This window comes from Candoia aspera, chromosome 1 (assembly GCF_035149785.1).
Source record: "Candoia aspera isolate rCanAsp1 chromosome 1, rCanAsp1.hap2, whole genome shotgun sequence".
Classification (NCBI taxonomy): Eukaryota; Metazoa; Chordata; class Lepidosauria; order Squamata; family Boidae; genus Candoia; species Candoia aspera.
The window spans coordinates 244338817-244359997 of NC_086153.1; the positions used below are offsets into that span (position 1 = coordinate 244338817).

The following is a 21181-nucleotide window of genomic DNA, read 5'->3' on the forward strand; positions in this document are numbered from 1 at the left end:
ATTGACTCTCTGAGCACTTAACAGGAAGCAGAAGAAGTCTGAGGGAACTGGACTGACTCAGCCAGTGGAAGGCAGGAAGGCTGTGCTTTTATTTCACTCCAACACCTTCTCTGTGTGCATTTATTTAATTGTTAGAGTTATATCCAACCTTTCACTCAGGGTGAAGATGGCATATAAAGTCTTTGCTTTTCCCCGCTTTCCCTACAACAACAGCCCTGTGAGGTAGATTGGGTTGAAAGAGAGGGACCGGTGCAAAATCATCCAGTGAGCTTTTGTGCTGAGGGTGAACTAGAAGGTGGGCCTCCCTGCTCCTAGTCCAACACTTTAACCACTCCAGTAGCCAAACTTGTTAACCATTCCTGACAGAACAAACGGAGGTTTGTTTCCCCTTTTTCATGGCAGAATTCCTCTCTAGGCCAATCCGCAACATCGCAACTGCAAGTGGGAAGTCATACCAACTGAATGTCTGCCTGACACATAGTTGCTGGGCCCTTGAGGAAAGATGGCAGTTCAAGAAGTTCAAGAAGGGAATTCATGACACCGCCTTGGACAGAGGAGACTGATCGAGGGGAAGAACCGTGGTCTTGTTCCTGGGCAGGCCGACCTCATTGCGGAGACGATAGGGCGAAGTGTTTCGTGCCAGGCCCGCAGGACGGGACGGCCGCTTCTCCCTTGCGAAGGCCTGCTTTACATTCACGCGAAAACCAGAGAGGGGCGTCCTTCTCGCCTTGCCTCGGCCCCGCCCTGCGCTGGTTCGCTTGGCGAGAGATTGGAGCCTTGCCCCGGGGCCCCGCCGCCTTTCCCCTGCCCATAAATAGCCCAGTAGCAGCGAGAGGAGCAGCAGAAGCGGGCAGGCAGACGGCGCGGCCACCGGTTGTTCCTACGTCGAGTGGAGTTTGCTCGGCTTCAGCATGTACTCCAATAGAATCGAGCTGCCACGGAGAGGTCGATCCTTCGACTCCGTGAGTTCCGTCTTGGAAGAGAATCAGCTCGGCAACCTGTCATCTCCCCCGGGCCTGAATGGGGTAGGAACTGAGCAGGAATTCTTCTCCTTCTCCTTCTCCTTCCCCTTCCCCTTCCTTTGGAAAACGGTTTTCCCCTTCTTCCTACTAATTTGGTTGCTAGAACCGAAAAGGACTTAGAAGTGCTTTGGAATGCTACTACTTTAAAGAATCCCACTCTCTCCCTTCCTCTGTAAGTGAAAACTTTCTGTTTCCTGCTGTTCTTATTTATTTTATTTATCCAATTTGTCCCCGCCCATCTCCTCCCATCGGGGGACTCTGGGCGGTTTACAATAATCAATTAAAACAACAATAATACAATGAATAAAATATACAATATAAAAGTACAGCTATAAATAAGAGTGAAAAATAAAAAGTCCAAGTGGCAAAAGAATCTAAATCAAGAATCTTATCAATGTTTTGCTCTGTTACTTGGTGCTTTTTCTGCATCTGTGCTTCAGAATGCATTTGGATGGGATGAGCTTTTAGGGCCCTTCGGTTCTGTATCCATCCCTATTACAGAAAAGCAGGGTACCTCCACAGCAGAGTGGGTTCTTTGCAGGAGCTCCTGTTAAAGCTGGTTGACTGGTCCAATTAAACAGGAGATTTGGGGGGAGAAGAGGAAGATGAGAGAGCTTCCATTGGGACTGGTAACTCTTACGATGGTTAAAAAAATGTGGGAGGAAGGTTTGAAATTACTCAGATGAAGATCCATATTGGATATGGAATCTGATGTTTCTGTTTTATACTCCTGTTGTTCAAAAATGCACAATCCAGTTGAACTAAGGTAAAATAACTGGAGAATTGGCAGGCACTTCTTTAATTAAGGTTGCCTCCAGTTGCCTGTTTTCTAGTCTGGCTCTTATAGCACATCTTGGGAAAAGTTGCATGCACTTTTTTGTCTTGGATCCTTGAGTGGGAAATCAGCAGTGCAGATGGATCCATTCCTGTCAATTCTGCATGAATTCCAGGGACCAGAATAAGTTGAGATTTCCTGCCCAAGTGCCCTTTGGGATGGGATTGACTATTTAGCTCAGCACTCTTCCTGAAGGGGTCACCCAGAAGCCAGCGGCCAACCAGAGTGGCGGCTGTCCACTTAGTTTTCTTTGCTACACCTTGCAGTAGCCATTCTATACATTAAGTGCACTGGGTCAAAAACTGCATTTGCAGTTATACTCTTGTATTGTTCATTTATAGCAGTCCAGTAACTCAGAGAGGCTTCTTTGCATGGTGACACATGGGCATGCTCATGTTGTAGACTTTTAAAAAAGAGACTGCTGATTGTAGTCTTTAATTTAGATTCCATCCACCCCTTGGCTGCATTTTGGCTACCTCTCCCTCTGGCAGTACTCATTTCTGCTAATCTTGTCCACAGTTTATCAATACTAAATGTTAAATAGCACACACATTCCTAAGACCGTCTTGGCTAGTTCACTAACTCTTTTCTCTGTATCAAATATGGGGTGTACTTCTGAGCATCAATGTGTATAGACTCTATCTCTTTATATTAACTGTCGACAAGTGGGGGTGAGAAGGTCCCGTTTGGAAAACGAAGGCTTCGTTGTTGGCAGACAAGCATCTCAACTCCTAGAGCTGTGCCTTTTTCTACAATGGCATTTGCATCAAGGTTAGCTACTATAGCATTATGCTGGGGTCTAACTTTGGCCCATGGGATAAATTTATATTTATAAATAAATTATATTTATTATAATTTTTCTACTTTTGTGATTTAAAGATGTTCATCATAAAAAGACACAGAAAAAATTCTCAGCTGCAATTAAAACTTATTCTAAGCATCCTTTAAAAAATCATAGGTAGAAGTTATAATGGCCGTATTGATAACTATCATCGGTCAATCAGTGAAATGGTCCTGTAGTTCCTGTGTTGAGCAGTTGCTTAGGGACTTGCAAGAAGCAATTTTGGGAAGGCTGGTTTAGGAGATAAGAAGATGCTGAACTTTCTGTTCATCTCATCAGTTTGAAGATTTCAAGCAGTCTAAGTGGGATGGACTGGGCCGCAACTAGGGGGGGCAAGTGGGGCATGTGCCCCGGGCACCATGCTGGGGGGGCTCCAAAATGAGCAGGGGGGGTGCCAAAATGGGTGCGGAATCCATGTTTGCCCTGGGTGACACAGACCCTAGTTGTGGGTCTGGGGATGGATCTATAAATTGGTTTACTATTGATTTCCATGTCAGCTAGGCTGTATTAAATATGAGATGGCCAGGGTGGCTTCAAGGCAGCTAAAATTAATCCAAATTGGCTCATTTTTTCCACATGAAACATTATGCTGCCCTTGTCTGTATGTATCCAAAGGCTGCTAAGCATTTATCAAGGAGCACTGGCCATCTTAAAAGAAATCCACTTCCAGGTCCTTCTCAACTGAAATGTTCTACCAGCTGTGTTAGAGCATTTTTCTTGTTCTAAGTTGGCTTGGATTTTACCATGACCTTGCCTGCCTTCAGGAGATGGCTGAAGACCTGACTGTTTTCACAGGTACCAGGCTAGGGCAATTGGGGTACTTATTACTAGGTTTTGGAATTGTTTGTTTTCATTTCCCCTGTTGTGGCCCAAACTGGGCTCACCTAAAGCAACCAAATCACTTTGAAGATACGACATAATTTATTTGCATGCATGCAAGCAATAATACAGTACATAATGGACCCGCAGCAAAGCTTTGATACTTTGCTGAGTGGCAATGAGCAAAAGCAGAACCAGAACTTCTATACCTTTGGCCCACTACACTGCAAGGCAAAAAAAGGCAAAGGCAAAACAAAGAAAAAGGCAGACACGGTGGAAATTACAGCATGACGTTGGAATGTTTTAGATAAACCCGTCCGTGTGACCTTATTATTATTTATCCCTTCCTACTAGGCCAGCATGCTAGCCATACTGTCTCTGAGATATGGTCAGTGAATGGAAACAATCTGGTTTACTGGGCCACAGGTTCCTGGCTGAGTCTTTTCCCTGTTGCCGCTCAGGGTCAATTTAGCTTGCTGTGAATGTTTTCTTACAAGGGGACTTTAAGTAGTTTATACTGTATGTGGCAGGGGGCATCCCATAGGTTTGGTAATGAATGCAGTTTACATGTCTATGGGGGGTACCTTCTACCACCACACCCCAGTATGGCCACTGGAATTCTGTTTTATATTGTTTTAGTCCTTGTTAGCCACCTAGAGTTTTGGATGAGCGAGCAACCATAAAAGTTGAAATTATAAATAAATATACTCAACAGTAACTCTGTGCTAATGTTACAATGTTTAATGTGACTAAACATGACAAATTATTAAACAGTGGGAGTAAGCATTTTAATGGTACTTAATTACATTTATTTTAATCAAAGTAAAAGTAAATGGAATGCATGTTCTTTTTCCAATCCTGACTTTGGCCACATCTCGGTCATGGCCTTACCCACTTTTTGGAGTTCACATTCTACCCCACTCCCATCCTACCCCCCGCCCCCAGCATCCCATGTAAAAGGTAAGAGCAGTCTCCAGCTTAGGGAGATGGCACATGCTTGCTCTATGATCTGAATGTTTGAGTTGTAAAGTTGCAGAATTACAGTGCAGCGCTGGCAGAATCGGACAGAAGCTTCCAGAGAGTATCATTTTCTCACAATAAATGCATTTGGCTGGTAATGCTTTATAGGCCCATGCATTTGAAAAATGTTGTGAATATAGTACTTTATTTTAGTGAGAAGCTGAAAAGCTCAGCATAACACAGAGATTCATATAATTGAATGGCCAGCCACAAGTCACCTAGAAAGTAATTTTTTTCAGTGTTGTAAAAACATTCTAAAATTTAAGTCAGTGGAAAAAATGGAGTTCTTCAGTTTGCCATGCCTAAAAATCCAGCAACTAAAATCTAGTTCCTACACTGCCCCCCCCATTCATCTTCCTGTTGTGTTGAACTGTTTAGGTTGTAAGTTTGACAGAATGTACTCTCTTGTAATTTGCATTGGGGGCTTTGTGGTTGACAAGTGAGATAACAATTCTTCAAACAAATAAATTCAGATTATGCATCCAGGATCCTTTTTCTGCACTCACAATCAAGTAACGAAATGCTTCTAGCAACGTTGAAAATTTATCTTTCTTTTTAGTGGGATTGCAAAAGAATTAGGAAACAGATGACAATGATAGAGGCCTGGATGAGGAAAGCAAGGAAGGAGCTGCATAGGTAGAAGTGCCTAAGTGCTAGAGGGCCAATAACAGAGAATAGAAAGAGAGAGAGAGGGTTTAATACCACCATAGAGGAAGCTTTGGCTTGTATATAGGGAAAGCTCTTCTGGGCTTCCCTCTGGCCTTGAATGCGTCACTCAGCCTCCCCAGCCTGGTGTGCCATTCAGATGAACCTGACTATAACTTGGATCTTTCTTCAGCTGTCCTGGTCATTGGCCATGGTGACTGAAGAATAATGGAAGTTCTAGTTCTAATGGAAGCACAGACTTCAAGTTGGAAGGAACTGTTTTAAATAATTCCAACTCACTTTTTAGCAAATATATTGTTAGCAATTGATGATGATGATGATGAAGAAGAAGAATTTTGAAGATTTTCTTGTAAGAACCTAGACTGGGGTTTTTTAGGTATTGGATTTATAAACTGTTTTGCATCAGATTGGCTGCTTTTACAGAAAAGCAGTTTAAACAGTTGTGTATAAAATAGGTGGGTAGAAAAATCAATACCAATATCGGAGGAAAAATGTTAAGGAACTTGGTTTAATTTACAAAGTCAAAAGTCTTGTTGATTTTTAAGGTGGCTTAGATTTCTAGTTAATTTTTTTTCTAGTTAGATTCTCCCCCCTCCTCCGCTCGATATAGAGCATCCAGAAGAATGTAAGATAGAATAACCTTAAAAACTGGTATCTATGAAGTGAAAAATCATAAAGCAGCAGCCCATCCAACATGATACAAAACAAAACAAAACAGCCCACAGCATCTCTGATAGTCACAGCAATTGGAAAATGAAATCAACCTTTTGAGGGTATAATTTCAAGTAATTTTGATAAACAAAATCTTAATAGCTAATGAGACCAGAGGAGGTTTCTTTTTCTTAATCCTAGGAATGGTCTACACTTTCTTCAAAGTTGTACATGCTTCTTTGTCAAGGGTCGTAGAGAAATTAACTTGTTATCCAAGTTACTGAATGGCTTAAGTTAGTTTGGCAATAGGTTGTGAATTTTTCATGTTTTGGGAATTAAAACTTGTATATGGACAGCTGTCTCTAAAGAAACAGAAATATTTGGCCTGAAGACAAAATAAGGAAATCGGCTTAGACAACCACTTTTTAAAAAAAAAATCCGCTCAATTGTGTCCAATTCTCGGAGACTGCCTGGACTAGTCCTTGCAGTTTTTGTGGCAAGGTTTTTCAGAAGTGGTTTGCCATTGCCTCTTTCCTAGGGCTGAGAGAGAGTGACTGGCCCAAGGTCACCCAGCTGGCTTTGTGCCTAAGGCGGGACTAGAACTCACAGTCTCCCGGTTTCTAGCTTGGTGCTTTAACCAATACACCAAACTGGCTCTAGACAACCATTACATTTATCTTATCCCACAAATTAACAATATTTTTTGTTTGGGTTTAGCTTTGCTTCCTCATGCAATACAAGGTCCCTTTGGTAGCGGTATTTGAATGTATTTTTCATATATTTAGACTGCAATTGGATTGCATCTACTCATCCCTATTACTTTCAGCTATATTTTAATATTATTATCCCACACCTTGTTTGCTAGTTTATCTTTCAGAATTGTTGACATAAAAAGTAAAGTCTCCTTGAGCTGAGCTAGGTTCCTGGTGTCCATGTGGACACATTCATGGAATTTCCTCATCATCCTGAAACATCATGAAAACGATTTGCTGTTGCCGCCTTCTGGAATTTATTCTTCCCAGTCTAGCCTATGGCCCTGAAATTTCCTGAGGGTCTCCCCTTCAAGAACTAACCAGGTCCAATCCTGCTTTGCTTTTCTGAGATCAGCCAAAGTCACCTTAGGAAGTTTTAATCCTGCACAGCCTTATGTGAATTTATGCTTACTGAAATCTAGGCGATTAAGTGCATTTTACTGTGTTATGTTTTGGATACTCAATTAAAAAAAACTTATTTCCAAAAACATAATTCTGTCTAATTGTTTTTAAATATTGATTGATAAAAAAGAGCAAAACCTGAAAAAAATATGCATGTTTTATTAGATGCAGCTATGAGACACTTGAAACTCGAGCAAGTATGAAATGAACTTGAACACTGAAATGTTATCTGTGCATCTACTGTTGCTTCAGAGTATCTGTGGGATTACTTCAAAATGCTGTCAGTTCAAAAGCAATCACAAAGCCATGATCATAACCATCCTTAATTGAATGAGGCATGCTCCAAGGAAATCAAGGGAAACCATTTATGAGTTGTCAGGCTCTTTGAGATCTGTCTAAACCAAAAGTAATTCTTTTCCAAGAAAAATTCTCAGAAAGTGTCCTTAGCAAGATTTATTGAAAAGAAAGAGACAGGGCTACAATTATTCTGGCCATTGGACTATTTCCCATCTAAAAAAAATCATTGACAGATATCACTGGATTCAACCACTGGGAAATACTTTTCCTTGAAATAATAGATCACTGTACAAATTTGATGTTTTTCTAATTAATAAAAATAGACCTGATTTACTTAACACTGATGGCCACAAAATTTCATTTTAGATCTTCAAACCGAACTATACTACAAATGAAGATAATAAAGAGAACAAGGACAGTTCATCTGAAAGGAGTAGAGCTGCTATTATTTTCTCCTTAAAGAATGAAGTTGGAGGACTTGTCAAAGCCCTAAAACTCTTTCAGGTAGGCTGTTTCTCTTACCCACAGTTGAAAGAATAAATATATTGTGTGGGCGTTGCAAGTAGATAGGAACAACCTTGAGAATGCCATGATGCACTTTTCATTTCGCTTTGTTCCTTAAATATTCCAGCTGGATAAGTATCATTCTATATCATAAACAGCCTGCTTAAAGAAGAATGAGATACATTCTAAAGGGCTAGTCCATAAGGATTTCCTGAAAATTCAAGCAATGGAGTTCAGAATAAAAACTGCTTTTGTTTCAATCCTATTGAAAAAATGTTAAGGCAGAACAACTCTACAAAGTAGTTCTGTGGACTCCCTATATAATGTTTCAGACCACCAGCTGACCCCAAAAAAGATTCTGAAAACCTCCGCTGTAGAGCACAACAAAGGCTATTATACCAGGAATCCAGTCTGACTCAAGGATGGAAGTCAGGGAATTCTGCAAATTAGCATTTGCAGAAATGATCCTAAGGGGTTGATTTTTGTTACAATTCAGTTTCCTCCATTTTCTAGTATAATTTTCAATGGGAGCAGAATTGGCCTATTTAAATGGAAAACTCTGGGATGATTCACTTGAGCATGCTGTTGGTCATAATTTCTCCAGTGGACCTCTCTGAGTTGGTAAACACTGTTGATGACAGGTCCTGATCAGCAATAAACATGGGTGTCCACAGGCTTCTTCTGCTTTTGTTAAAATAATGAAAGCAGCACAGTGCCATAAGCTCTGCCCTACTGTGATGTCATGAAATGGGTTCCACAGAGGCACAGCTTGCATCAGGATAGTGCAATGCTCCTTTCATTGGACAGACTGATTTGACACTCCCCACACCCACCTCATCACTGCTGCTGGCTATGAAACTGTTCTCTTTTATACAAATCATGTTTTCTTTTACGTGGGTTACTACCTCTCCTCCTACTTCACTTCTACAAGGAATAGACTTGAAGTTCATTCTTCTAATTGGAAATAAATCACAGTTCCTTGTTGCATAGTCCAAACTTAAAACTATGACTTTTAAAAGATATATGATAGTAAGTTCAAGCAGATTAAATCTATTTTGGATCATAGCTTGTCCAAAAAATGGAAGTGGGTGTTTCCCTTCTTCAGATTTGATCATGCTGAAGAGGAAGAGATGAAAGGACACAAGGGTGCATTTGCAATGACTCAGTCACATAGTGGGAAATTATTTTTAAAAACTATTACATATGAACTGGGAGGAATAGAAGATTGAACATGAATGGATATGTTTAATATGAATAGTATTTACAATAAGTTTAAAATCATTATGAATTAATTCAAAGTGCAAATTCATTTTTGCAAAGCTTGACTAAATACATCTTAAAGAAAGAGTTGAATACCCTAGATTTTTGTTCTTAGATGCTATTCATGATCCAACTACAATGGTCTCATTGTTCAGGAAAAACATGTGAATTTGGTACACATTGAATCTCGAAAATCCAGAAGACGAAATTCAGAATTTGAGATCTTTATTGACTGTGATAGCAACAGGGAACAGCTAGATGAAGTCTTCCATCTCTTGAAATCCCATGTGAACTTTGTGACTGTGAACCCCATCAACAATTTTACCGTACAGGAAGATGGTAAGAAGGAGGAAAAGAAGCAAGTGATTGATTAAAACTGCATGTGTGTTCTAAAGATGTCATGCTATTCCAAAGCTTATTGAACTAAAGTTAAAAAAAAAAGTTGATTTAAGTTTTAAGTTTGTCTCTCTTCTAAATAAACATCCAACAAAAATCAGCTTTTCTGCAACTTGAAGCCATTGTTCAGTGTTCTGCATTCTGGGACAATGGAGAACAATACTTTACTAACAATTCAGTTAGTAAATGATTGTTTTGTTAAGTTTGGAGTGATATATTTTTATTTTAAGCATTTCTGCCCTGCATTTCATTCCAAAAGATTTCCAGAGCATTTTAATATTGATGTCTCTTTGCTTATGCCCATGTTTAACTTCTGTGACAACTGCAGTTGTGATGCTAATTTAATGCAAGCATCTCCCCTTACTTTTAATATTGCTATTCTGTTTCATTGTAAGTACCACAGCAGGAAGTGTTCACTGCTGTGCATATATAAGATAGGAAGAAGTTGACTTCCCTTTCTGCCATTTATTTCTTAACAGCTAGATTTCATTTTGGACTGTCATGAGGCCAGTTTCCTTTTTTCAGCCAGCCTAATTTTTATTAACAACGGTGTATTTTCTCCATTCCCTAGATATGGAAAATATACCCTGGTTTCCTAAGAAGATCTCAGATTTGGATAAATGTGCAAACCGTGTTCTGATGTATGGATCAGACCTCGATGCAGACCATCCAGTGAGTAGATTTGTAATGGCCTTTGCCTCCCCATATTTTGGTTCTTTTCAGAAAAAAGGTGCTTGAATCATTGGAAATCTAACTCCCAAGCTTGAATACATTTTTTTTCTAATTTCCTCTTCCTTATCAAAGTTGTGTTACATATTAAGTATACTAAAGTATGTAGAATTTAGATAAAGTTGGAAACTCTAAAGATGTGTGAGATTCAGGGAAAACTTGGGGAAAAGAGTCAAACATTTTTATCTTTTTGATACTATACATAAGGTTTCATGTGCTTCCATTTCCTCAAATGTGCTTGCTTGGTGCAGGTCGAAATGTCTCAAAAGAGGAAGGGCAAAGGTGCTGAATTGAGAGATAAATGCTATAAATGTGTATGATTCCAATCATACTCTGAGATGAAGAGCCAGAAAGTTGCACCACTCATGTGGCCAAAGTTGGTGGCTCTGGTGGACGATGGGACACGGACCACACAACTGGTCCAGTTGCTTCCTCTTGGCAGTTACCATTTATTTATTTTGAGTGATGTGTATGCAGTGTGTTGGGATTTGGGGTCTATATAATATTGGACAGTTTGTCGCTGCTTTTAATTGCAGGAGTTTATGTATATCTGTCTTCCCCACTTTGATGCTCTCCAGATGTATACAACTCTCATCATATCCAGGCAGCATGATCAAAGGCTGAGTAGCTATGGGGAGGTGGAGTTGTGGTTTCATATATCTAGAGGGCACCAGATTGAAGACTGAGGTAAATAACAGCAAAAATAAAAAATAAAAGGAGACAATAGATTTCTGGTTTGCCTATATTTAGCTCACAAAATGTTCCCAAATGTTCTTTCCCCATCTCCTGTCCAACTGCTTGATAGAACTAAGACATTTTAATCTTAATAACTGGGAAATTTTTCTTTGCTTTGGCACTAGGGTTTCAAAGACAACGTTTATCGCAAGAGACGGAAGTATTTTGCTGACTTGGCTATGAATTACAAACAGTATGTATCAGTACTTACTAAATGCTATTGCTGATGTTGGCCTGATAGTAAGGTCTGACAGATATGGAGGGAAAGTAATGAAGACTATTAAAAAAAAACTGAAAGAAGATAAAGCACTGAAGACTTTTAGAAATACCGACTGAACGGACATTCCACAACACAGAAAGTATGGGCAGGTTTCTTTGGTGTTCCAAAATCCACACTAGATTTGAGCAAAGCAAAATTAAGGGGTCCTCTGAAGTGAATTAGTTGGGCTTCTAGACCAGACAGAAGTGCTTTTGTTCCTACGGTGACCATATTTTCTTGGAAAAAATAAAGGACAAATCTGAAAAGGGGCAAATCTGAAAGAGGTTCACAAGGATAACAATTTGTAATTGTTTATAATTTTGCTTTACAAAGCAAAACCAAGAAAAACTTTACCAAAAAAGAGCATATTCTAATAAAAATATCTAAAATCAAGCAGTATATGTAAATTTATTTTAAAAAGGCAATTCAATTTCCATAGTTTTCACAGGAATGTAAAAGACTGTGCATTAAGTGGTACCATTTGTATGGTAAATGACCAAAATAAAGGACAAGAATAACTAAATCTAAGGGACAGCTTTCTGAAATAATGGACTGTCCTTTATAATAAAGAATGTATGGTCAGTGTATTTATTTCTCATACTTGACAGGTAGCTATGGATCCTCACTTTGATGTGGGTCACTATCCATGGAAAGGAGGTAATCCTCCAAAACTGACTGTCCATTGATCAGTATTAGTTCTTCCCCTCAACTAGCAGACTGTCTTGAGTGGAGGGAGGAGTAGTATTCACTATGGGAAGTGGAAAAGTACTCTCCCTGGGGTCAGATAAGAGAGCTAAGCCTGCAGAAGCAATGGGGATGTGGCAAACATCTCAGAAGGGTCCTTCCCTAGTTTCTTGGACTGTAAAGGCCAGGGAGGCAAATCTTTCAGACCTACAAGATTCTGTTAATGTAACCTTACAAGAAAGTTAGAGCTGGTGCTTCTGTGTGTACGTCTCGTCTGGACTATCTCACAAGGCTGACAGGCTGCTCTAATCACAAAAAGTGATAGTGGTTATGTTTGGGGTGTACCGAATACATAGTAAGCACATTTTTACTTAGTGCATTGTATAAATTCAGCTTCAGAGTTTTCTCTTAAAATTCTTGTCAGCCTCTGCTGAAGGTTATAGCACTTCTGGATAAGTCTTCATTCATTTTCTGGCTTTGCTAATTGATAAGGCTGGGCTGTGATCCATGGGATTGAAGAAGATGATGCAGAGCACGTGGGGGCATTTATGGCAGCTTCTTATGGACACATTTGACTGAAAGAGGCTCTGACAGGTGCTACGTGTGTGCCTGTGTACACTCTGATCCCCCTTCCCTCTTTGGCTGTACCTCAACGTCCCTCAGCAGTAATTTACACCAGATTTGTAACAGCTCAGCTTCCATTCTTCATTGGCTAATCCCAATTTACAACCAATGGCCAGGATGCAGAGTAATAGAAAAGATGTTCATTATGCAAAAAGCCATGATTTTTCATATTGGACAAATTTTTAACTAACTGAAAATTAACTGTTTAATTCTTTCTGTAGTGGTGACCCAATTCCCAAAGTCAAATTCACTGAGGAGGAAATCAAGACTTGGGGTACTGTATTTCGGGAGCTCAATCAGCTGTATCCAACCCATGCGTGCAGAGAGTATCTGAAAAATCTGCCTTTGCTTTCAAAGTACTGTGGGTATCGAGAAGACAACATACCCCAGCTAGAGGATGTGTCCCTTTTTCTCAAAGGTAAGGGGCAGATGCCTGTCCAGTGATGGGGTCCTGCTGAAGCAGAGCTTCTATTACACAAGGGGAGCAGCAAGCTCTCCATTAAGGACCAATTTTATCTGGAGAGTAATCTGTTGGTCTGCTTTGGCAACAGTTCGTTACTCCTGGTTATATTATGTTTAGATTACCAATAGGCTGGTGTTTGATGGCTTACATTTACCTTGACAAGTTCAAACTGCAGAGGCAAGGAGATGCTCCTTGTTGAGGCAAAGGGGTGATGCCCTTTGCCTTGACAAAGTGCTTCACATCCCTTAGGAGCCTCCTTCAGTGCCTGTAAAAAAAAATAACCAGGAAAGGTCTTCTGGACAGCCTGAGGCATTGCATCTGTAAGTGTTGAAGAGCACAGAAGTGGGAGGATCACCCACTGCTTTGGAAGCAGCATCAAGGGGATGTTTCTCTTGAGCTAAGCACCCTTGCAATCCTGCATACAATAGTGTTGGTCAAAGGTTCTGCAAGAATTGCAACATGTGCTGGGTGAGATGAATGCTGAAAAGAGTCTAGAATTCATTTACCAACAGACAATAATTAGAATGGTAACTGCTATGCGGTGTTGCTCCAGTATCAAATGGCATTGCTTGTCAGTTGCTTTCCAGGGTTAATTGTTAAAACTCTGAACAAATTATGGCCCTCCAGTCTTCTTATGAACCTGTCTGGTGATAAATAACTGCAGCAGAAGTCCATCTGAGGATTGTGTCCCAGAGATAGCACCATTTGATGCGTACCATTGGCAGGGTTGTCTTCGGTATCAGTCCTAATCTGGGAAATCCACTTTCTGCTGTATTGTGTGATTAACCCCCTCTGTTTTGGAAAGGGTGTTTTTAACTGAGCTTTTAATTTTTTTTATTGAGAATTTTAACATTTTTATCAAAATATTTTTTGGATAATGATTTATTTATAGCAACCTTTCTGAACAGCCCAATGTCAAAATGACTCAAGGTGGTATATCACTGCTTTGATGTTTTATCATATTATGAACTGCGGTTTTGTTTTTTGCACACTCAATTTCTCCAGCTTCTTGCTCAGACATAATTCCTTCAACCTCACTTGGGCCTTTTTAACCAAATCTGTTACGGAAGAGTGCTATCACCACTTTCCCCTCTGTTGTGATGTTTTGATGCTAAGTTCATTTTCAATGTTGCATTAAGAGATATATAAAAGCAAATTATGAACTATTCCTTGGTTTTGCAGAGCGCACTGGATTTACCATCCGCCCTGTTGCTGGGTACCTGTCACCCAGGGATTTCTTGGCAGGCCTAGCATTCAGAGTATTTCACTGCACTCAGTATGTTCGGCACAGTTCAGATCCTCTTTACACCCCGGAACCGTAAGTAGTGTTTGTGATCCATTGATTCTGATTATATGTCAGCCCCTAAGGTCAGGAAATAGAGACCACTTCTTCAAGTGTATCTAGTGTATCCAAGCTTCTTCAAGTGTATCCAGTTTGGAACCTGAGTGCTGCAAATTTATTATATTGCAAATCCATGTACTGGATTGTATCTAGCTATGTCCCTCTACTAAGACATCTATTACTGGGACAGATTTCTTCCTTTAGAGTAGTCATGGGAGAGGAAAGACAGCAAAACTGGGTAGTTAGTTTTTTTTAAAAAAATATTATGCTAACTATATTAATATGAGATGGTTTCTACCCAGCAATTGCAAAATACCAACCTTCGAGTTTCAGTATCACCTGGTTTTCCATTTTTCCAGGGATACTTGTCATGAGCTTTTGGGCCACGTCCCTCTTCTGGCTGAGCCCAGTTTTGCTCAGTTCTCACAGGAAATTGGATTGGTATCACTTGGAGCCTCAGATGAAGCTGTTCAAAAGCTGGCCACTGTAAGTAGAAAATCCTGCCCAGTGCAACATGTTTCCGTTATATGGCAGTGTTTCTATTTATATATCCCTCTTAGCAATCTCAGAAATTTAAAAAAAGGGGTAATTTTTTTTTAAAGAGAACAAAGTTGGAGTATGTCTACTCCTGGTTGCTGGGCATTGTTGGTCATCTGCCTCCAGCTCACAGGAATGTTTATTCCAGGGTAAGGGTAGATTGACTCATGTGAACTGAGTGTGAGTCAGCCAAATTAATCTTCTAAAAGTACCATTGATTCCAGCGGGCTTAACTCTGGCTATTCTACACTGTAGGCTCCAGCTTAGGAGTATCTGTGGTGGGGTGGGGAGGTGCAAAAGGCTAAGATGGCAGACTCAACCCTGCAATTGAAGCCATGACCATTCTACATGTGTCAATATTGCATGTATGTATTGAAGGGGTGGGGCTTCAATTGCATGGTCATGTCTACCATCCTGGCCTTTTGCCCCAGTCCCCCATCCCTGGACACCCTTGCTTCAGTTGCTTGTTTTCTATAAAGTGCCTGAAAATGAAGCTGGCTTAGGAAATCCTTTTCTGGATTTAATTCCCTTCCTCCTCTTTGGCCATAGGAATGGCATAGTGCTCCCTTCTTCAATTCTTCCCCCCACAAAAAAATGGAACTGTGAAATAAATGGGGCTGCAAGAAAGCAAGTTTCTTTCAGAGGATGATCCTGAACCTAGGTCCTCTTGATCCTCCAAACCTTACTATAGCTACCATGGCTGTAATACCATCGCATGACCTGGGAAATGAGGTGACAGGAATTCTTTATTTGGCTATAGGAATGGCCTGATGTCTTGCCAGACCAGGTTTACCCTGGCCCCTAATTATTGGATTCCCCTGCTTCTTTATACATTACCTGGTAAAAAGAATGAAAGAAAACACCGCAGTTTCATAGTCGTTCCTATCACTTGGGCTACAGGGGAAACATGGCAGAATTGTGATCATTTTCACTTGTTTGTTTGTTTTAAAGGAAGGTCTATCTTTTCATGGTTTCATCAGCACATTTGGGGTTGAGGGGAAACCTAGTCTTTCACTGCTCCACTGTTAATGTGGAAAAAAAAAAGACCGTGGAGGCAGAGTGACCAGTGACCATTATAGAGGAGAGGTGGCATTCCTCTACAGTGCACAGTAGCTAATTTGCCTGGAGGTGTTTGCCTACAATAAAATTAAATTCAGGCAACTTGGGCAGAATCGCTTCAAGTGGCACCAGTCAATACACAATTACCTTTGACACATAGCAGAGAAAGATGGGTGCTTGTTGCCTTCCCAGTGGGCTTTGGCAGGTAGAGGACAACACTGTGCATTCCTGCCCTTAAGTAATGGTCGGTGGCCTGTACTGGTTCTGGGGCAAGCTGGTCTTGTGGATTCAGCCCTCCATCTCCCTGGAAGAGAGGCTGTCAGTGAGGTTTAAAGGACTTATACCTTAATAAACTGTCCCAAGTATTTTTCTTTTCATGCAAACAAGGTGACAAAACGGCCCCTTCCAAAGGGGAAGCTTTGTTCACTCAGCAGGGAGTTTAAAAATATGTCCTCAGGTACCATTTTGCTTCCCATTTTACAAAAACATTTATCAAATGCAGTTCTGCTAAGTTTGTTTCCAATTATTCATTACAAATTTGCCAGAATGGAAGATTGCTGCAATCCATGTTGCGAGCTGGAGAATATAAGTAAATCTGCCTTTTAAATTAACTATTTAAGTTAAATAGCACTCAAATGGTACTCTGCCATTCCTTCGGGAGCTCAACGTAGCATACATAGTGGTCCCTTCTTCAATTCCTCCCCCCACAAAAAGTGGAACTGTGAAATAAATGGGGCTGCAAGAAAGTGAGTTTGCATGGCAGAGGATGATCCTGAACCTAGGTCCTCTTGATCCTAGCCCAACACCTTACTCACTATAACTACCATGGCTTTAATACCATCACATGAACTGGGAAATGAGGTGACAGAAACTCTGCTATTTTTTTCCTCCAAATCGAACACTGCATTTTCAAGTTGACTGCAATCTAGAAGCCCTATTCTCTTTGAAAAACACTGCTGAGTTGCTTCCCTTTCCAGTGTGGCTGAGGTAGGTAAGATGTCTGCCATGTGAAAAATTCTGAAGACATCTTCTATTTCTCATTCATGCAAGGGAACCTAACCCTTCAGTGCTACTATTTCTCAGAGTGGATTTTGAGATTTTTGTAACTCTCAGACTGGGATCTTAAAATTATAATTAGTGGATGATGGTATCAGTAAGAAATGAAAGTTGACATGATCCATCCCAATCAGAAAGGGAATGGTCTAGCTTTTGTCTGTCTCTGGGATTCATGGAGCTCTGAGGTCATCTAGCCATGTTGGCCATGCTGTCTGAGGTATTACTGTCACTGAAGGTTGGGCCGACAGCACATGCTAGGCTAAAATGTTATTGGCTAGAATGTGGCTTAGTTGGTTATGCAAATCCAGCCAATCTGGGTTAAGCATTGCTCAGTTAACTGCGAGATGGTGTATTTTGTGGACCCAGCTGATATATCTGGAAAGATTGGGGCAATGGCCTTTACTTTTCACCAAGAAAAGACAACACGGAGCACTCAGTGTTTATGCTTTATTCACTGTATGCATCTCTATTAGAGAGCTGTTATTTCTTCTCATTTTAACTTTCTTCCTTCTCAGTGCTACTTTTTCACTGTGGAGTTTGGCTTATGCAAACAAGAAGGGCAGCTGAGAGTCTATGGAGCTGGTTTGCTCTCTTCTATTAGTGAACTGAAGGTAAGCCTCCAAATCACCTTCAAAATACTGTCTGTAATTTGGTGTAATAATTTTACAACTCTACACTCAGATAGAACTTTTCTTTGTTCTGTTTGACTTCATTTTTCTGCTTGAACTGATAATGTAGCTTCAAATACATTAGACCTTCACCTGAATGGCTACTGATGGCCAGGGAAGAACAGCTGTACCTTCAGAGAAATCTGTCATTGCTTATCTTCTCAGCAAGGGACATGATATGGTGATTGATTGATTATATGCCATCAAGTCAGTGTCAACTCTTAATGAGCATAAATCTCATGAAATATAGCCAAGGATCACTGAATGTAATATTCATTGGTTCTAATGTTAGGTGTTCTAGCATGATGTTTTATCCAATAAAATGTTGCTTAGTTAAAGTAAGATTGGCAGAAGGAAGCTTGACATTGACAAGAGTCTAGTGTATGTAATTGTGTCATTCAACTGATATAATGGCAGCTACTAGTCCAGAAATATACAATCTAAAGCCCCAGAGCAACATGAAGCCCTCAGAAGTTTTCAGTGTGGCCCACACATGAAAGCCAGCTGGGTGACCTTGGGAGAGTCGCTTTCTTCTCTCAGCCCAACTCACCTCACAGGGCTGCTGTTGTGGGGAAAAGAGGAGGAAGAAGGCAGGCTAGGGATGTTCACCGCCTTGAGTTATTTATAAAAATAATAAAGGCGGGATAGTAAATAAATAAATAAATAAATAAATAAATAAATAGAAATTCCAAAATGTGTTACCAAAGTACAAACCTGAATATGACAGATGGGGAGGAATTATGACTGAATATCAGTAGGATTAAATCTACTTAATTGTAATTACATGTAAGTGAAATTTGGTTTTCATCTTAGCGCCACTCACTAATTTTGAGTGACTCAAAGGTCAAGGGTGACTTTTGGTTTGAAAGCTGTGCACTTTATATACCAAGATGTATTCTTAAGCATTACAGTAATTAGCAAAAAATAAAAACAAACAATCACAAATCATTAAAAGTTAAGAGTCCAAGTAGAATGTAATGTTGTGGTTTTCAGTCACTAGCTGTCTCTGTAGATTTTTCGGTACTGATGTCTCTAAAATATGCACATTTCAATCTTTTCTATTCTGGTGTTTCTGATAACCAGCATGCACTCTCTGGAAATGCCAGAGTCAAGCCTTTTGAACCTAGTGTCACCTGCAAGCAAGAATGCATGATTACTACCTTCCAGGAAGTTTACTTCATTTCTGAAAGCTTTGAAGATGCGAAAGAAAAGATGAGGTAATTTACTGATTGCCACTGGGAGGCTGAAAGGTGGCAGAGTGAAAGACATCCAAGTATAGCTCCAGTCCCACTCTTTGACCTTGGAAAAAAGATAATACCTATCTGATAAAGTTGGTGTTAGGTTACTGCAAGGCCTGATACTCAAAAGCACAATACATAAATGCTATTTGTAATAAATACATTGCCAGTGCTGCTTTGAGGTTTTCCAAAGGCACCTGTTATATTTGCTATTATCTATCTTAGTGACAAAGACAGTCACACTCAGAAAATAATGCCAAATATTATATTTTAGATACTGTTACTTTGCTTTTTTCCAATGTCCACTCATAGACGAGGGTAATTTGCAGTTTTATCATGGTTTATGGAGTAAACTATGATAACTGGGTTCACCAAAAGGGCTGAACTACAAGTCAAGCAAGCAAACAAAATTATGGCTTATAATGCTATGTGATCTCATCTTCTGTTTCCATTTAACTTTATTTCTCCTTCTTATCTTTTTCTGGGTTAATTAACCTTAGTGCCTGTCCCTGCTGGAGTCTCACAAGCAGCCTTCATTCTTTAGTCATTTCTCTGGATTTATCTTTTCCCAAGTTAGGACAAATTTGTGGGATATTTCCTGGGATATTATTTCTGCATTGTCCACAATACAGTAGGAAACTGTTGACTATAGCTCCTGTAATCCCTTGCCACTGGACCTACTGGTTGGGGTGGAAAACATTTGGAGGGCACCAGTTTGTCTATTCCTGGTTCACAGTATCACATCTGCCATAGCTGCCACATCACCTCTGTGAAGGTGATCTTCCTCTTCTTTCACCCAATAGATTAGAAACCGTGCTAGGACAATTATTGAGCTATATAAATGTTTATAATTGAATGAAACTGCCACTATATGGGCAATTAATTTCCCCTTTTCCCTATCTGAACAGAGAGTTTGCAAAGACAATCAAACGTCCATTTGGAGTGAGTTACAATCCATATACCCAAAGTGTTCAGATCCTGAAAGATCCACGAAGTATTGCTCATGTGGTGAATGAGCTACGCCATGAACTGGACATTGTCAGTGAGGCCCTCAGCAAGATGGACAAGATGGGAGTCTAATCTGTCTAACAGCCTTTCTGCATTCAGTAGCTGTGGATCCCCCCCCCCCCCATTCTATCAAGATAATACTGCTCATGTGCTTTATGCAGAATGCTTCTTCTGAAAATGATCAATGAAAGGAAAAATATTTTTGTTTTAATATAGTTTCCTGGAAGCCTTCATATCAATGTTTACATGCTACCCCCCACCCCCCTTTTCAGGTCCTTCCTCAATGATTTGAAAAGAAAGTAGAAATAATTTATCTAGAAAAATTGATAGAAGATATTAGGAAATGCTACATTTAAAGGCTAATGGTCCATATAGTCCACTGTTCTATGTAACCAATGATGGCTAGCATTACCTGCTATTGAAGGAGTAATAAAACCTTAAAACTATTTCAAGAAGGCTGTATTCTGGTTTATCTCCCAATACGTTTTTTTTAGTTGCAGAACCACAGCTATAATCATATACATATGAACCTAGCAGGAAAATCAACTGAATACAATGGGACTTATTTCTGAGTAAGCATAGCATGTTCTGTTTCACCTATTACATTTCTCTTCTGTATGAATAATATGAAATAGAATACAGACCTTATAATTTGGGAAGTTGTGACTGAATTTGTACATCATGGTAAGCCATGGTTTACTTAAGCATGATTTCTTGAACCAGCCGCAATTGTCTGAATTTACATATCATGCCAATCCATAAATCTGGCTCTCCCATCATGGTGCCAAAGGGTACCAGGGTGCCTAAGAACCAGTTCCACTGTGTATGCCAGGCTCCATGCTTGACCTGAGTTTTTGTTTTATGATTGAACGATTGCCAGCTATTTTGTAAATGGACAGGCCCTGCTTCCCCATTGCAACTCTAGTGCCCAGAATATGCTCTGAAATGTTGAACTGTTCTGCAAGTCAAAAGGTTGGGATTGCTGCATGGTTTACAAACCACAGTAACTTGGTTCACACAATACCTGAAACAAAAATCAAATAAATCAATGATTTAGTGAAAACAGTGAAATCAGTAGGGATGTGTGTTGACCAATCCATTATATCTTTATTTGCTTATCAAATTTAGCTGCAGATATAAGGGATGAAGTGGAAAGCTGATGCCTGATGTAATTATGCTACTGGGCAAAAGTATAATAGTATAGATGTTTCTTACTTGGCAAATGTAATCTTTTTTGGTGGGGGGCGGCTTCACACATATATTTATTTTCATCACTTACTTATAGACAAATTAGCCATGCAGAACTTCATTATC

The 21181-nt window shown here is 40.0% G+C and overlaps 1 protein-coding gene across 1 annotated transcript; it reads left to right on the top strand.

The window, feature by feature from the left end:
* The first annotated feature begins 867 nt into the window (after nt 1-867).
* On the top strand, nt 868-20322 carry TPH1 (tryptophan hydroxylase 1). The gene is made up of 11 exons (XM_063289383.1): nt 868-1025; nt 7672-7809; nt 9225-9408; nt 10037-10137; nt 11055-11122; nt 12718-12914; nt 14142-14277; nt 14661-14787; nt 17469-17564; nt 18705-18838; nt 19768-20322. Exons 1-11 carry the CDS (start codon nt 912-914, stop codon nt 19937-19939), a joined length of 1467 nt encoding a protein of 488 aa, XP_063145453.1. The 5' UTR covers nt 868-911; the 3' UTR covers nt 19940-20322.
* Nucleotides 20323-21181: the final 859 nt, after the last annotated feature.

Excerpts from the sequence above, each read along its gene's own strand:
- TPH1 (XM_063289383.1), top strand. The coding sequence starts at position 912 with ATGTACTCCAATAGAATCGAGCTGCCACGGAGAGGTCGATCCTTCGAC. Across the intron at positions 7,810-9,224 it reads AAGCCCTAAAACTCTTTCAG|GAAAAACATGTGAATTTGGT; the intron begins GTAGGCTGTTTC and ends CTCATTGTTCAG. Across the intron at positions 17,565-18,704 it reads CTTCTATTAGTGAACTGAAG|CATGCACTCTCTGGAAATGC; the intron begins GTAAGCCTCCAA and ends TCTGATAACCAG.